The sequence below is a fragment of the Daphnia pulicaria genome, chromosome 1, assembly GCF_021234035.1.
Source record: "Daphnia pulicaria isolate SC F1-1A chromosome 1, SC_F0-13Bv2, whole genome shotgun sequence".
NCBI classification, from domain to species: domain Eukaryota; kingdom Metazoa; phylum Arthropoda; class Branchiopoda; order Diplostraca; family Daphniidae; genus Daphnia; species Daphnia pulicaria.
Window position 1 is genome coordinate 7,546,758 of NC_060913.1, and position 13,969 is coordinate 7,560,726.

Sequence of the window (13,969 nt, forward strand, 5' to 3'; positions counted from 1 at the left end):
GATGCGAATAACGGATTAACTAATTGTTTTCGTTTTCTTCGATGTGGCTGACGACTCACTCACTCTGAAACTCGAAAAGATTGGAAGAAGGAAGAAATTTAGGTCATTATATTTTGAAAGGGTTCTCTAATGCTACAGTGTAGTGTTGTCTAATCATATAGTAATCAAAATCTAATAACTGCACACCTGCTACACATATACTGACATAATTTTAAATGTCGTAACATCTAGATATCATTTATCATAAGTAAGTAGCCTATATTTTATTGCCAACATTTCTCACTCAAATTTGATCCATAATTAAATGACTAATCAACTTCAGAAATTTTAATCAAGATTTTGTGTTAATAAATGACGGAAATTCACCTTGCCTTGCAAGTATTACCGTATTGTACATCGTCGTTTGGGTGGCGCAAGTGTTTTGAGGCAAATGGTTCACTAAATTATTTTATGGTGTATACCGTAACATCACGACGGTCTGCAATAATAAGACCAAGCAGAAAATATGCGCAGATATTTTTCGAAAAATTCCTGGTAGTCTACAATTGCAGAAAAGAATATATAAAATAGAGAAAAAAAAATAATTTTCGAGCAATAAGTGGGAAAAAACACAAATAAAAAGGGATACGATGATGGAATGAGAGCGTTGGAGCGTGAAAGACACACGAGACTGATCATTAAGACGTCGCCCTATTTTCTCTAAGATAGGCTTATGCGGGATTGACCATATCATTGGTGGTTTCCGATAGATTTTCTATTTTTGGCATACCTCAGCAAGGAGAAAATCCCGCAAGAATTAAGAGGGAAAATACATTGCCAAAACTTGGATTAATGAAAATGAAATGAACAACCGCAAAAATGTTACTGGTTCTTATTTTCTATTAGCCAAATTCTGTCAGAAAACCATCGTAAAAAGAATGCGTATCACTCCAGTAAGTATAAAACCTACCAGACATCAGTGGAAAAGCATCAGTCATCAATTCATCCTTTGTTCAAGAACATAATCTTAAACAATATGAAGGTTTAAATTTTTTTAACCATTTTTATTGAAAGAAATTCGACTAATAGGGAAATAATATAATGTTTCATAATAGGTCTTATTAATCATCGCCACTTTAATTGCAGCCGTTGCTGCTGACCAAACACCCTATTATCAGCAGCCAAGCTACTATCCCGAATACAAGCCGGAGTACAAGCCCGAATACAAGCCGGAGTACAAGCCGGAGTATAAGCCGGAATACAAGCCCGAATACAAGCCGGAGTACAAACCAGAGTACAAGCCGGAATATCCAACTCAAAAGCCGTACTATGCAGAACCAGCTTACAAGCCCACTTACCCAGAGTATAAGCCAGCTTATACCGAACACAAACCGGTTTACCATGAACCAACGTATGCCCACCCGGCCCCAGCCTACAAACCCGCATACAAACCTGCGTATCCGGAATACAAACCGACTTACTCATCTCCACCACAGTATCATCCTTCCTACGCCCCAACATATCCAATCAAATATTAAAACAATTGCGTCTTCCATACAGCTCATGATTTAAATTTGTCTGAGATGAATTTTACTTGATGTTTTTATCGGTTTTAATAAATTTTTTGTCTCTGAAGAATAATTACCATTTTTATCCACGTTTTGCCTACCATTTTTAGTCACGCATGAGTCATGAAGGTCAAGTTCAATTTCAACAATATTATTCTTGGTGCGATTGATGATTTTACCTTTTGTTTTCTTGCTATCTTCGATGTATAGGATCACTCAAGAATCTGAACAAGAACGGAAGAGGAGAAGAAATTCATAGATATTCAAATCATCTTTTTTAAAAAGAGGTCTCTGTGGCACTTTGGTGTTCGTTAATTTAAATGTATACAACTGGACACCTGTGGCAAATGTACTTAAATTTAAAAAAGACGAATTTACTGTATATATACGTAGATCATTTACTAATTAGCTTACGGTGGTAAAAAAAAAGGCGTTTTTCTCGGCGTTCCAAAAAATCCAATTTTTGTCGGACGAATTTTTTTTTTGGCTGTAGACATAGTGTGTAGGAATAAGCTAATTTTTTTCAGATTTTTGCAATCAAGGGAAGGTAACTTTGAAATCGAGCCCTAAGTTTGGGAACGCTCCGTAGAGCCATTTCCACCCAGCGCGCCTTTTTCTCTGTTAAACAGAGAAATCGCGCGCTTTTGAGGGAGCCGGCGTGGGGGGAAATGGGTGGGGAAGAAAGGGATTAGAACGGCAATAAAATAAAAACCGTTTTCAATTTAAAAATGACTACATTAAATATTACGCGAAAAATCTGAAAATAAAGAATGTTGTTTATCTATTGAATCTCTTCATTTCAGAGTTTTCCGCGTCTTCCTAGCTCTACCCGTTCTGTAGTTATCCCCCCTTAAAGTACCCTAATTTGTATATAGCTTTACGGAACGTTCTCAAACTAAGGGCTCGATTTAAAAGTTACCCTTTACAAAATTCCTCCACACTATGGCTACGGCCCAAAAAAAATTCGTCGCGTTCCGACGAAAATTGGATTTTTGGGAACGCCGAGAAAAAACCTTTTTCCATAAGATTCTCTCGCGTGTTCCCAAACTTTGGGTAGGTACTGTAGTAAATGACTAAGCAACTTCAGAAATTTTGAATCAAGTTTTCTGTACGATAGATGACGTCAATTATTTGCCCTGCCTTGCAAGTAGGGGAGACCGGACCCACTTGGGACAGTTCCGGTTTTTCCCCCATAACTCCCATCCCCTTACGCGAAAGAGAATTTTTTTTTTTTTGCAAAAACACTCTTAAATAATTACCGCACACCCATCATTTTTTTCAGTTACGTACCTTTAAATGTATAAAAGTTATTGAGGTTTGAATTTTTTGTGTTTTTTTACCAGGCCGGGGTAATATTGGGCAGACGCCATGTTTTGGCATTTCTTTTCTTAATTCTAATAAATGAACTTTTTAAAACAATTAATTCTCCAGATAATACGAAGTCTTCAAAGTTAAAATTAAAAAATATACATTGAACTGGGCTTTTGAAAAAGAGCTGTGTTCGGATTTTTATGCAGGATACTGTCATGTTAGACAGGGTATTAAAAGAGGGATAGTATGAATAAAAAATTATGAAAAAATCAGGAAATGTAGATGGTGATGTAGTTTAACCCCAAACAAATTTTGGAAATCATATCTTTAAAACTGAAAGAGTTTTCTTAAAGGGAAAGAATTACAACTTTTACATGGGGCGAGAAAGGGAAAAAATGTAGGTGGCGCTGAAGTCAATATATTACCCATTCTCCAATATTACTCCTGAAAATTGTCCAGAGGGACCTCAGACCTCCACCCTCCACTATCGGTCTTTCATAATCAAACACGAGAAGGAAATAAACAAAACGTTTCCCGGGAAAAAAAATCCACAGTTAGTCTATTGCAGATAAGAAGAGTCTATTTTCAAACAAGAAGTGAAACACAAATAAAAAGGGATACGATGATGGATTATGGAGCGTTGGAGCGAGAAAGTCACACGAGACTGATCATTAAGACGTCGCCCCATTTTCTCTAAGATAGGCCAATGCAGGATTGACCATCATTGGTGGTTTCCGATAGATTTCCTATTTGGCTTTGGCATACCTCAAGGAGAAATTTCCGCAAAAATGAAGAGTGAAAATATTTGATGAAATTGAAATGAAACCGCAAATTTTTCCTCCTGTTCTTATTTTCGATTTGCAGAATTGTATCAGCAAACCATCGCCAAAGAAGGTGTGTCGCTCCAATACGTATAAAATATACCAGACATCAGCGGAAAAGCATCAGTTATTCATTCATCCTTTGTACAAGAACATAATCTAAAACAAGATGAAGGTTTGACATTTTTCAAATTTTAATTTTAAAAAGTTAGATATTAATAGAGCAATTCCATGTTTCATTACAGGTCTTTTTAATCATCGCCGTTTTAATTGCAGCCGTTGTTGCTGACCAAGCACCCTATTATCAGCAGCCTAGCTACTACCCCGAATACAAGCCAGAGCAGTACAAGCCGGAGTATAAGCCGGAGTACAAGCCCGAATACAAGCCCAAATACAAGCCAGAGTACAAGCCGGAATATCCAAATCAAAAGCCGTTCTACGCCGAACCAGCTTACAAGCCCACTTACCCAGAGTATAAGCCAGCTTATACCGAGCACAAACCGGCTTACCATGAACCAACGTTTGCCCACCCGGCCCCAGCTTACAAACCCGCATACACGCCTGCGTATCCGGATTACAAACCGACTTACTCGTCTCCACCACAGTATCCTTCCTACGCCCCAACTTATCCTGTCAAATACTAAAACGAAAGCTTTGCCTAACTCTTCACCGTAAATTTGTCTGTGATGAATTTAACTTTGCGTTTCAATAAATGTTTAGTCTATCGTATTTTTTCTGAATTTAAAAAACATTTTATTTATATCATTATTCAGGCTTGAACCTTTCTTTATTTTAAACAACCGAACATAAATATTGAATGTGTTTTAATTTGTAATTTTCAGAGTGGTTAACATGGGCAAATCATCAGAAAATAATGTTATAGCGCTGGGATGGGTCGAATGGCTGTGATTCCTTCTGCTGGTAGCTCGCCGTATACTTCTGCCGGCATGTGCTACCTTGACTGCTGGCTAGTGGCTACACACCAACACCCAAACCCCTCCATTAAACCTTTCAACCTGTTATTCGCAGATTCGTCTTTCATATCGTGAGAGCGAACATCCTAATGTGGATTCCAATGACGGTAAATTACAAATGTTTTTTTGAGAATACTGATAAGAACGACCGCAAGGCAGAGTACATTGACTGTAATAGGAAAGAATTAGGAAGCATGATTGCTTCACAGTTAACTCGTATAGAATACTGGGAAAATAAACTTACAAAGTTCCTACTTTGAAGATATGATATAAAAAGTAATCAACACACGAGGGTGTTGCGCTGCATGAAAAGAACGGTTATAGGCTACAATCAGCGCATCGTCACAATTACAAGGCGCACAGATGGTCTTGTTATACAGTATGGTGCTGCCGCGTAGCGCAATATGACTTTCTAATTGTCTGTCTCTATATACGTACGTGTGGTGGTACACCTCAAAGAGAAATCTGCCTCTTTTTCCTTTTAATGATATCCGCGCTAAACAAAAGTGAAAATGCAATCAATAATCTTATTGCTGCGCTTCATGTGGAAAACGAAAACCACCGTTTCATTAAGTTGGGAACCATCTGTAGTGGACTATAAGGCGAAAGTAAGAGGTGGAGCTTTAGAGTTCTAACTTCACTACAGAGTGATGTATAAATTCAACTGTGTTCATTGTAGAGGCATCAGTTGAGCCGAGTTGAGTGCAGCTGTCTATAGAGCGCGAGGACTGACTTTGAAAAAGAAATGAAGGTACCTAACAACTCTTTCCATTAGCTTCTGAGTAAAGCGCACAGCTATAAATATTTTTCATAGGTTTTATTCATTATTATCGCTGCTGCTGCCTTGCTGGTGGTCGATGTTTCAGGCCAATCGTTTTCCAAACCAAGTTTATTCCGTTCCAAGCAGCAGGAATCGGACTCGGAGTTGCCATTCAGATCTTCTCAGCGCGACTACCGTGAACCCATCTACAGGTACAATAATGCCTTCCGTCCCTTGGAAGAAATACCGACACCTAGGCCGCATTTTATGTTCTTTGTTAAAAGGATGAGGAAAATGCTTCTTGTGTAAATAGCATCATTAGTTATTTGTGTTTGTGTAGGTAAATTGTTTTTTTCTTCAACAATTTTTTTGAGTTGATGTGTACTGGGGTTGATTCCGGGTGCAATATTCACGAAAATGAGCTTAAAGATGCACTAGAGATTGTATCGAAATCATCATATAGTCAATAAAAAGTAGTGTCAAAAGTCTTATATATATTTATACTGAATTACATTTATAGATGGTTAACGAATAATACAGGGTTCTTGCCTGATTTCTCCTATGTCAATTAGACTATCGACTGATGAGATCTGAAAAATTTTGCAACTTTGAATTGTTATTGGACGTGCTGCAAGGTCTGTTATAGCACTGTGACTGGCACACGATTAATAATGAAAAGCCTAAACGGAATCGTCGCTCCAACTGTGCCGACGGTCAAATATTCATTAAGCTGGCTACTGATTTACTGTAACTGGCCGGATCTGTTGAAAGACATAACTGATGGTGACGAATCAAATAATGTGAAAATAAATAGGGTGATGAATTTTTATCTCACTCGTACTGGCCTGACAATGTGCAAATCCTTTCGAAGAATTTGTTGTCCCAAATAAAAAACATAGAATGGACAGTGAGCGACTAATAAACAGGATTGAAAAATTGATGGCCAAAAGCAAAATGAAATATGGCCTGCATAAATAATTAATTCTCATGGAATCGCGCCCACACTAAAAGAAATTCCTTCCGGTTGTTAATTGTCAGCCCTTATCGGAAATAGTCATAATTTATTACGGTTACATTTCCTTTCGACAATCCGACCTGACTCCTTAATGGGCACAATCGCAATGCATGCCAATTTGAGACAAAAATAAGATGTTTCACGAAAAGTAAAAAGTACCGGACAGCAGACAAGTCAAATTGTTTCACGAAAACTTTGTCTGCTTTGATAATATATTGTATTTGTGATAAAAACGGTCAAAGGTCTACACTTTTTGAAATCTGTTTACAAAAAGCGCCATAAGATTGAAACTGTAACTCTATTATTCAGATTAGAGACAGCATTGTTTGGCACCAAAAAGATTGGCGCGGCAATTTTTGTAGATAAGATTGGTGACACAATCAGTACTAGCAGTGCAGGAAGCTGCAAAATAAATCCATAAATTGCATTATTATTTATTATGTGCTTTTTTTAGTTAGTGTTGCATTGGAGTCTAATAGCTTAATCTATAAAATATTACTTACAGAAAGGCTTGCAAAAGGTTTCGTCTACGCCTCCCACATCGTCAGTGGATTCGGAATTGGTGTGAACAATGGCCATAACAGCCAAGATGCAAGCAAAAAGCTGAGTACGAAACAAATATCAATCAGATTTAAAAATATTAAGTCACAAATGGAAACACTTTAAATACTATAGACAGATAATACTACTCACGAAGACTTTCTGGAACATTTTGTAGCGTCGGAAGTGCTGATGCTTATCGAGTGGTGATTAATCATGTAAAAAGCGTCCCGGTATTTATACTGATTTGCCAATGGTCTGTTCGCTCGCCTACACTCGATTGATATTCAAATAAAGACCAGAAGTGCTGCCTGTGCAACCAAAAAAAATTATATGCTAATAAGCGTCGCATATAATTTATTTACCTCAAATGATTAATTATCAGTCTGCATATAGCATTGTCAATAAGCCCGCTTACATATATCTATTTACTTGGAATATCTGCAGATCAGCTGGCGCTTATGTCAATCTGCGCCACTTAATTGCTGCTTATCCACACAAAGTCCAGTTGGCTGCGCTTAATTCTACAGCAGAGTGACACGCCAAATAAATAACAGAGATACCGAACATCCAGGTGAACCAATTTCAGCCTCCAAAATATTCTCTATACAGAATTCATTTCTGGATCGTCCGCAATCGTCCGCCGGTGCATAGGCAAATTGACTCATAAAAGTATATATTCGAAATCTATACATAGACGTACTCACGTACAACGGTACAATTAAAATTTATGTAACGGTAATTGTACATTCAGTTAGATTCCGGGTTCTTTTTTCCCCCTGTTTTCCTTATAGGCAACTAACTCGTCAAACACCTGCCGACATTGGAAAAAGTAGAACTTCTTGAAGAACACGGTCTTCATTCACCAAATTGCAGCTTTCGAAGAAGCCCCATATGCTGTGAAAACGGCAACAGCAGTACAATATATGTTTCTGTGCCGAGTATAATCTTTGTAAAAAAATAAAAATGATGAGAAAGAAATAGCTTTCTAAACGTGAATGAACCGAACGACCGGCCTCGGCAGATTATGGAGAAAGTAAGAAACGTAAAAGCGCAAATCATATTCGCATTACTACCTTAAAATGTAGGTATGTGTGTTTTTCTTCAGCCAATATGTTAAGATTTGGAAACCACTTTCACCACAACCACGACTGATGTACACAACATAGGTACATAATAAAATTATGGTAATGAAAAATCAAAATAACAATATGACAATTGAAATGGGAATATCCCCGGCAAGTCAAAGAGCATCTTGTGCAATGTCATCTGACATCAGCAGCAACACAGTCGTCCCAGCAAGAGAAAGCAAGAGGTGGAGTCTACGTTCCATGTCCAGTAGCCTATAAATTCCCTCATACGTACACTTTTGGCGCAAAGTGAATTAAAGCGTTAGTTGAGTTCAGCCCGCACAAGTGAGTAGTGACCACATCCTTCTTATAAATAACATGAAGGTACATATACTGTTCTTTCGTTTCGTAGAAGGTTTTACAGTGTTTGAAAATATTCTCGTCTCTATATAGGTGCTTATCGTATCAGCTTTGTTGGTGTTCGTGGTGGTGGCGGTGTCAGGTCAAGTACAGCAGATCTTATTTCCTGATCATCCGGCAACAGCACCTTTCCTTGAAAATAACCGTCGTGAGCCGGCCTATCAGCATAATGTTGCCTACCATCCGGAATACAGGCCGCCGGCAATGCCGAAAATCCTCGTCTTCATGTCGAAGATAAGGAAAATGTTTCTGAATTGAACGGCGGATTATGTAATATGTTGTCGGAAGAGTCAAGTTTTAATCAGCATCCAAGTATTCATTGTTATTCAAATATTTCCTATACTGACTGTTGAGCGCGGTGGCTCCGTAAACGAAATCAAAAACGAACGCCACTTTACACATGTATACAAACTAATTTATATTTGGAAAATCCAAACTAATCATTGTGTTATTATTAAAATAGTTTCGCATCTTTTGGCGTTTACTTTTTTTTTTTTTTTTTTTTTGCTGGACATTGCACTCCAGTTTGAGAGTTGCGTCATTATTTTGGGTGCAGGAAAATCCAGAGGAAAACAATATATAAGGACCAATACAGCGACTCAGCCTATTTATTTTATTGTCCGTTCCGGAGCACTTAACCATGCGTCCTGACTGCTCCTGACTTTCCACAGTTAGCGAAAAAAAAGGGAAAACTTTCGTAATAACGTTATTGTCTTTATATTGCGTTAGATACATTATTGCTACAAAATAATCAATCGCGTCAATAGATATAAGCCTTTGAACCCCCCAAAAAACTCGGACACTGAGAATCGATATTTTTATTTTTCTTATTTATCCTCTGGCTGTATACAAGAACAAGGCGATATGTGGACTAAAGAAAGTGAAAAGAAACCGAGCGAATGAAGCCGGAAGCAACGAATAAAGATACAAACTCTAAACTAGCATACTTCCAAGTATAAAGGTTATATAGCTGCCGAAATTGAAGTACCCGCATGTGATGTGTACACAGGTATTGTCTCTATCGCAAACGTACCTTGGGGCTACCGTGCGGTCCGTGCCGTCACATTTTTCTCGAGGGCTTTTTTGTTTGTGGGTCGCTTAGTGTTATTATCTCATACAACAGAGCTTATAACAACATGGCGAGATTCGGTTCGTTTCGCAACATCCTATAACACTGTAATAAGGATCTAAAATTCCTATACAGCTCTCTCTTTTCTTTTGCTTTCCCCCGCTTTTTGTTTCTATATGTTTCGTTATTTCTCATTGTCTGGCTGATGTGTGATGATTGAACCCGGACCTACACACCAAAGTTGTTCGCACCAATTACTATAAAGCGACGACGGAAACTCGCCCACCACATGCCTTGCTGATGTAGGCACCTGGACTTACGCGGACTGAATCTGAATCATCCTTGCGCAGTTTTTCCCCGAAGAGATTCTGACGTCAACATTCTCGCGCTGCTATTCTTTTCCTTTTCAAATTTTCTCACAATGAAAAAAAAACTGCGCGATTGTTGAATCAGAGCAGTGCCGGGTACAAGAGGAGGAGAACTAAGTTTCCCATTCTCTTGTCGAGCGAAATTATTCCGCGCAAAAAGGTTCAAAGAAAAAAGAGCGGCGGCAAAACGTGAAATATTCAAAAAGTTCCAACAAGAATTTCAAAAGGCTTGTCAAGACAATCTCTTTTTTTCGCTGTGTTGTATAAACTGATGCGTCGGCCTGCACTTATGCAAAACGTCGATATTATTACAGAGAAGTCGAGAGAGAAATTCGTGCCAGTCTGAAAACGTCGTCGGACCTGGCGACATGAAGACAGGAGTGAGTCAGGAGGTCACGACGAATCGAATAAAGGAAAAATTTGAATTGCACGACACCGACGAGTACCACCCCGAGAGCCGGAAGAGAACCGCTCCTTAGTGGATACACGCGTCTTATCCAGATTTCCGACCTTTCTTCAATGTTTCTTCTTCCCGGAATCAGGAAATGCAAATGAGGGTATACACAGCACAGCTATCACGCGGAATTTGTTTCCAGAAAACTGCCAGTTCAACGAATCACGGCTTATAGTTTATGTATATTCAACCCATCAGCATTAAATGTAGCTAGAAAATCGGCAATCTCGCGACATCAAAAGCGGTCCATATTTCAACTCTTAAACTTTTTACCGCGTCCTTTCAATTCCAACGACCGACGCGGGAGTCTTTATATGGCTCGTGACGGACGTGCTTTATTATGTATATGTATGCTGTCCGTTTCAGACGGGAGATGCAGCCTTATTTAACAGCTGGGGGAGCAATCAATGGAATGAAAAGAAGGATCGCAGCGGCACGGAAGACAAAAAAGGATACACACGCGCACATATAAAAATTCTGAGTAAAAGCTGTAAAAAAGAAAATGATTTAGGGCGCCCTAATTCACGATAGCATCATGTTGTGATGCCCTAGAATGATGAGGATGATGGATTCACATCAAGAGAATACGCAAAACGAAATCAAGAAAAAAGCTTTTAGAATAAATCAACCTTTTTGGGAGAATTCCTTGTTGACTTTCGGAATTCCCGAGTGTGCCGTATTTTATACTTGGGATATATAACGCGCGCTGTTAAAGATTTATACGTAGATAATCGATGTAAACTCTCACAATTATTATTTCTAGTAACCCAATCGATTACAGCCGCTCTATTTTTTGATCAATACACCTCCGCACAGAGATGACAGCAGTCTGTATCGAACGTGATGTGAATGAGACCTACGTCTTTCATAATAGATGTCGTCGCTGATGACATTTCATCCACTGTGGTGACAGGCAAATGTGTAGTAGCTAGCGTTCAATCGGGATATGAAGTGCACCGCCGTCATGTGTAATCTATTACGTTATTTGTGCGCTGTATTCAACATATGTTTGGCGAAGGGAAACGTGTATAGTAGTCGAATCGATCCCTCGTCGACTGATGAATCAGACCAAACAATTTTCCTGTGTCAGAGAATGGAGAAATGAAAAAAAAATCTCCCATTCATTATTAAGACGTTCGGATGATCGTGTAAGTGGAAACGGCAGCCTCAACACCATACCCTTCTAGCCGTTCATAATTTAATAATATCGCCCACGCCGCCCACGCCATGAGCTAGGGATCTAGTGTCCAATCAGCCAGCGAGTTACAGATTGCAATGAACCTGAAAATGCTGTCTTAATTACGAGTTCTTTGAAAATTGACAACCGCTGATATTATTGGTTTGAGTATTTGTCCAAACCGAAGAAGGATCGATCCTTGGAACGGTGCACGTAAATTTTATGAGACTCGACTGATTGGAGGAAAAATTCAAATTTAGTCAAATTTGCATTTTAGAACTTAAACAGGGCGGTGTGAATCAAAATATGTTTCAAATTGTAAATTGAGTGAAAGACCTCCAGTAAATTATTCCAGTCTAAATTGGGCCAAAGAATTGATAAAAGAAAAGGAGCTATAGCGATCGTTATTTTCCGGCGGAGAGTCTACAGAAAGGTCGAACTGCGCACTCTCACATTAAAAAAAAACTGGTGAGGTACAGCTAGTACAAGCAACTCACTAACGATGCGAAGGACGAAATTGAATTCACGCCGTGTACAATTTCACTCCGCAAGCGACAGAAAAATATTTTACAAAACTTTTCCTAACTGCAATTCCCTGCGAATTTATCAAGACTTATTTGTAACTATTGCGATAGTACATGTGTAACGATATTGTTTATTGCGTCTGTTATGACGCCTCAGCTGGCATGTCTTGAAATAAAAGAGATGCATAGATATGTCCATATAAAGGCCTCTATAGTGTGAAAGAAGACCTTATTATCTTTATTAATGCCGCATTTCAGACCGCAGGCTGCACACATAAAGGAAGCCGACTATGCTGGGCGAACACTATGCTATAGACGCGCCCTTTTCTCGGCCCGCAATCGAACACGGCCAGGACACAGAGGCGGACGGACGGACGGACGCCGTCTATGAGCCAGTGAATAGCGAGCCCCTTACATCCTTTCTAATCTGAGCGACGACAAGGCCGGCCGGAACACGCGGAATCCTTTTGAAGTGCTGCCTCTGTTGTATACGGAAAGACGAATAAGACGCTGGCTCGTCATCGGACAAACGTCAGCAATAATAATAGTTAAAAGGAGCGGATAGAAGAAGAAGAAGAAAAAAAACCTTGGAACTTATAGAGACGCGCGGATGTGTGTGTAGGATCGGGATCGGCTCATATTTTTTCGGTGGAAGTCGGTTGCTGATTCTCACAAAAAAAAAAGAAAAGAAAAAAAAAGTGTTGACGAGTTTTATAGACCGCAATCGGTTTCCTTCCTTTCTCGGCGCTCGCAGGATCGGCAGCCAATTCTCGGATGGATTATTTGTTGACTTTATTCGCTCCGCCCCAGCAAGTCATCCGGAACATTTGCCTATAGCTTCCATTTCGCTAGCTCCAGATTTGTCCTCCTTTTTTTTCGCTTTTGTGCTGGAATATTGATGAAAATCTGCTCGGCGAGTTCTGCGCCAGTTGGCGAATAACAAACAAAACAAGATCCTGTACGGCTTGGATTTTGGCATGTATAGCGGAGAGACACTCTATGACACAGCCGTGACATCATTCAGTCTCTGCGACAAAAAGAAAAAGTAAACTTTTTACTTTGGCCTAGACTTTGGCTTATGCCAAACACCAGCAGGAAAGTATATATCTACATTACTGTTGAACTGACGTTTCCATAGTTACGTAACGTTTTATAACGCACATTGTGAATTATTACACACACACATCACCAGAAGAGAGAAGACACTGTACGTATATAAAGTATGTCTTTGTTTCGTGTTTGTTTATCTCGTTACATGAGTTTTTGGGCGTCACAGCTTCACTATAGCCACCGCGATAAAATATGCCATCGGGATGAATAAGCGCCAATAACTATAGTATATATACGTACGGGAGAGGGTATATCTATCTAGAGCTCGAACGATATATAGAGAACGCGCTGTCTTATCCTGGTGTGTATAGGATTCCATAAATTCATTATTCAATACGGATAGTTCGTCGGCGTCATATGGGAGTAGATATCTAAAGCGCCTACACCATCTACTATCAACTACTAGCCTATACACAGCGGCCAAGTTATTTATATTCAAGGGAGAGTCTCAGACTTATATGGAGACGACGCGGGAGCTATGCTGCTGATCCATTATTTTCTTGATTCCGGGGCCCCGGCCAAAAGGAAACGAGGCAGATGTTTCATATGTGTGTGTGTGCAACGAAAAGCGGGAGAGGGATGAGCGCGCGTGACTAGCGAACCGGGAAACTTTCACGGGATCGGATAGGAGCGGCGGCGGAGAGACGGCGGCAATTCTCATTAGCGAAACGGAACTCTATAGCGATGGAGATAGAATAAGAGAAGCCCATTGCCATACATAGCAGAGCGGTCGGCACCGGTAGATTTGAAACAATTGCGCGGACCAGCGTGAATAATTAAGGCATTACAAAACAAAAACTGAGAAAAAA

General features: G+C 39.5%; 2 protein-coding genes and 3 long non-coding RNA genes across 7 annotated transcripts; 4 read left to right on the forward strand and 1 right to left on the reverse strand.

The window, feature by feature from the left end:
• Nucleotides 1-980: 980 nt before the first annotated feature.
• LOC124326524 (adhesive plaque matrix protein-like) lies at nucleotides 981-1,614 on the forward strand. The gene is made up of 2 exons (XM_046785425.1): nucleotides 981-1,021; nucleotides 1,095-1,614. The coding sequence occupies exons 1-2, from the start codon at nucleotides 1,016-1,018 to the stop codon at nucleotides 1,515-1,517; spliced, it is 429 nt and encodes a 142-aa protein (XP_046641381.1). The 5' UTR covers nucleotides 981-1,015; the 3' UTR covers nucleotides 1,518-1,614.
• A 2,156-nt stretch (nucleotides 1,615-3,770) lies between these two features.
• On the forward strand, nucleotides 3,771-4,323 carry LOC124332268 (adhesive plaque matrix protein-like). The gene is made up of 2 exons (XM_046788875.1): nucleotides 3,771-3,854; nucleotides 3,925-4,323. Exons 1-2 carry the CDS (start codon nucleotides 3,849-3,851, stop codon nucleotides 4,321-4,323), a joined length of 405 nt encoding a protein of 134 aa, XP_046644831.1. The 5' UTR covers nucleotides 3,771-3,848.
• Nucleotides 4,324-5,313: 990 nt separating this feature from the next.
• Nucleotides 5,314-5,904, forward strand: LOC124321284. Its single transcript, XR_006914237.1, has 2 exons — nucleotides 5,314-5,404; nucleotides 5,468-5,904. It is a non-coding gene; the product is annotated as an uncharacterized LOC124321284 (long non-coding RNA).
• A 722-nt stretch (nucleotides 5,905-6,626) lies between these two features.
• On the reverse strand, nucleotides 6,627-7,273 carry LOC124321213. Its single transcript, XR_006914189.1, has 3 exons — nucleotides 7,122-7,273; nucleotides 6,932-7,031; nucleotides 6,627-6,830 (listed from the first exon to the last, which is right to left on the reverse strand). It is a non-coding gene; the product is annotated as an uncharacterized LOC124321213 (long non-coding RNA).
• Nucleotides 7,274-7,451: 178 nt separating this feature from the next.
• On the forward strand, nucleotides 7,452-9,053 carry LOC124321117. Of its 3 annotated transcripts, XR_006914149.1 has the most exons (5): nucleotides 7,452-7,683; nucleotides 7,763-8,004; nucleotides 8,057-8,137; nucleotides 8,212-8,422; nucleotides 8,492-9,053. It is a non-coding gene; the product is annotated as an uncharacterized LOC124321117 (long non-coding RNA). The 3 variants fall into 3 exon arrangements; XR_006914148.1 differs by having other exon boundaries at nucleotides 7,452-8,004; XR_006914150.1 differs by having other exon boundaries at nucleotides 7,452-8,004; nucleotides 8,077-8,137.
• Nucleotides 9,054-13,969: the final 4,916 nt, after the last annotated feature.